At 59.9% G+C, this 2,556-nt stretch overlaps 1 protein-coding gene across 2 annotated transcripts in view; it reads left to right on the forward strand.

The window, feature by feature from the left end:
- Window positions 1-274: 274 nt before the first annotated feature.
- FEM1A (fem-1 homolog a (C. elegans)) overlaps window positions 275-2,556 on the forward strand; it is a 2,558-nt gene continuing 276 nt past the window's right edge. Inside the window, exon 1 of one of the 2 annotated variants that reach the window (XM_008587736.1) lies at window positions 275-2,200. In XM_008587736.1, the coding sequence (XP_008585958.1) occupies window positions 364-1,749 (1,386 nt within the window). In that variant the 5' untranslated portion in view covers window positions 275-363 and the 3' untranslated portion in view covers window positions 1,750-2,200. The remainder of the gene's footprint in view (window positions 2,201-2,556) is intronic. The other variant, XM_008587735.1, reaches the window with a different exon arrangement.

Raw genomic sequence — 2,556 nt, forward strand, 5'->3', positions numbered from 1 at the left:
TGGGCCGCCTCGGCCGCCGGCCACCTGGACGTGGTGCGGAGCCTGCTGCAACGCGGGGCCTCGGTGAACCGCACCACGCGCACCAACTCCACGCCCCTGCGCGCCGCCTGCTTCGACGGCCACCTGGAGGTGGTGCGCTACTTGGTGGGCGAGCACCAGGCCGACCTGGAGGTGGCCAACCGGCACGGGCACACGTGCCTCATGATCTCGTGCTACAAGGGCCACCGCGAGATCGCCCGCTACCTACTGGAGCAGGGCGCCCAGGTGAACCGGCGCAGTGCTAAGGGCAACACGGCCCTGCACGACTGCGCCGAGTCCGGCAGCCTGGAGATCCTGCAGCTGCTGCTGGGCTGCAACGCCCGCATGGAGCGCGACGGCTACGGCATGACCCCGCTACTGGCAGCCAGCGTGACGGGCCACACCAATATCGTGGAGTACCTCATCCAGGAGCAGCCTGGCCAGGAGCAGGCCGCCGGGGGAGAGGCCCGACCAGGGCTGTCCCCAGAAGGTCCCTCCACCAGCCAGGGGTGTGTGCAGCCCCAGGGGGCTCACCACTGCAGCTCTTCCCTGGAGGAACCCCTGAACGGTGAATCTTATGAATGCTGTTGCCCCACCAGCAGGGAAGCCGCCGTGGAAGCCTTGGAATTGCTAGGAGCCACGTATGTGGATAAGAAGCGAGATCTGCTGGGAGCCCTTAAACACTGGCGACGGGCCATGGAGCTGCGCCACCAGGGGGGCGAGTACCTGCCCAAACCTGAACCCCAGCAGCTGGTCCTGGCCTATGACTATTCCAGAGAGGTGAACACCGCAGAGGAATTGGAAGCGCTGATCACTGACCCGGATGAGATGCGCATGCAGGCCCTGTTGATCCGGGAACGCATCCTGGGCCCCTCTCACCCGGACACTTCGTATTATATCCGTTACCGGGGAGCAGTGTATGCTGATTCTGGCAATTTTGAGCGCTGCATCCGCTTGTGGAAGTATGCCCTGGACATGCAGCAGAACAACCTGGAGCCCTTGAGCCCCATGACTGCCAGCAGCTTCCTGTCCTTTGCTGAACTCTTCTCTTACGTGCTGCAGGACCGAGCAGCCAAGGGCAGCCTAGGCACACATATCGGCTTTACAGACCTCATGGGGGTGCTCAGCAAAGGGGTCCGGGAAGTGGAGCGGGCCCTGCAGCTGCCCAAGGAACCTGGGGACTCAGCCCAGTTCACCAAGGCCCTGGCCATCATCCTCCACCTTCTCTACTTGTTGGAGAAAGTGGAGTGCACCCCAAGCCAGGAGCACCTGAAGCACCAGACCGTCTACCGCCTGCTCAAGTGTGCGCCCCGGGGCAAGAACGGTTACACCCCCTTGCACATGGCTGTGGACAAGGAGACCACAAATGTGGGTCGCTACCCGGTGGGCAGATTCCCCTCCCTGCACGTGGTCAAAGTGCTGCTGGACTGTGGGGCCGACCCAGACAGCAGGGACTTCGACAACAACACCCCCCTGCACGTCGCAGCCCAGAACAGCTGCCCGGCCGTCATGGACGTCCTCATCGCAGCCGGGGCCCACATGGACGCCACCAACGCCTTCAAGAAGACAGCCTATGAGCTGCTGGACGAGAAGCTGCTGGCCAAGAGCAGCATGCTGCCCTTCAACTATGTGACCCTGCAGTGCCTTGCTGCCCGGGCCCTGGACAAGAACAAGATCCCCTACAAGGGCTTCATCCCAGAAGAGCTGGAGGCTTTCATCGAACTGCACTGACCTGCTTAGGGCGTTGTACCCTCATCTCTCCCCCCGTGTTCTCAGAAGGGAGAGGTGGGGAAGGTGTGAGCAGATGCCCGCCCTTGCCTTCTCTAAACGGGCACCAAACAGGAGAAGGGCTCTTCCACCTCCCGTCCCCTTCACCTGCAGACAGGGAAGACGGTGTCAGCAAGCTGTTGGTGCTAGAAGCCTTCAGATCCTGTGCTAGGAGGACTGTTTGTCTCCAGGAGCGCACCCACCCATCCTGAGTTGGGAAAAGATGCAAGATCTTCCCTGCATCCCCTCCGCCTAGGTTCAGAGGCCTTTGCCTTCTTGCCCAGAGGCAGAGGGACTACCCGCCTTCCCTGCTGGAAACAGGAAGAGGTGGAGGGTCAGTCCACCCTTCCTTGCCCCTTATGTGGCCGAGTGCACCCAGCTGCTGCATACAGTGTTAGGACGGGGGGCTCCCAAGGTTGCAAGTTCAAAAGTCAAGAAGCAAGAACACCTCTCATTTCTTCCAGCACACCACAGTCATGGGCATGCACGTGGGCAGGGCTGTGCCCAGGGCAGCCTGCCACTTACTTAGCTTTCAGTTGGTTTGATGTTCTGTTTATTTCATAAGTGGGCAGGTTACAAGCTCTGCACAGAGGTTCTGAGATTTTGCTGCCAGTTTTTGGGGTTTTTTTTGGTTTTTCTTTTTTAAGGAAATTTGCTTGTCAGACTCTGTAAGTTAATTTCATGCAGTGAGCATTTCAGGGTGTCTGAGATGCCCGAGACTGTCAGGGAGTGAGCTTCGTTGTGTGAAGAATCTGGCAAGCAAGGTAAACG

This window comes from Galeopterus variegatus, unplaced genomic scaffold (genome assembly GCF_000696425.1).
Source record: "Galeopterus variegatus unplaced genomic scaffold, G_variegatus-3.0.2 Scaffold4520, whole genome shotgun sequence".
Classification (NCBI taxonomy): domain Eukaryota; kingdom Metazoa; phylum Chordata; class Mammalia; order Dermoptera; family Cynocephalidae; genus Galeopterus; species Galeopterus variegatus.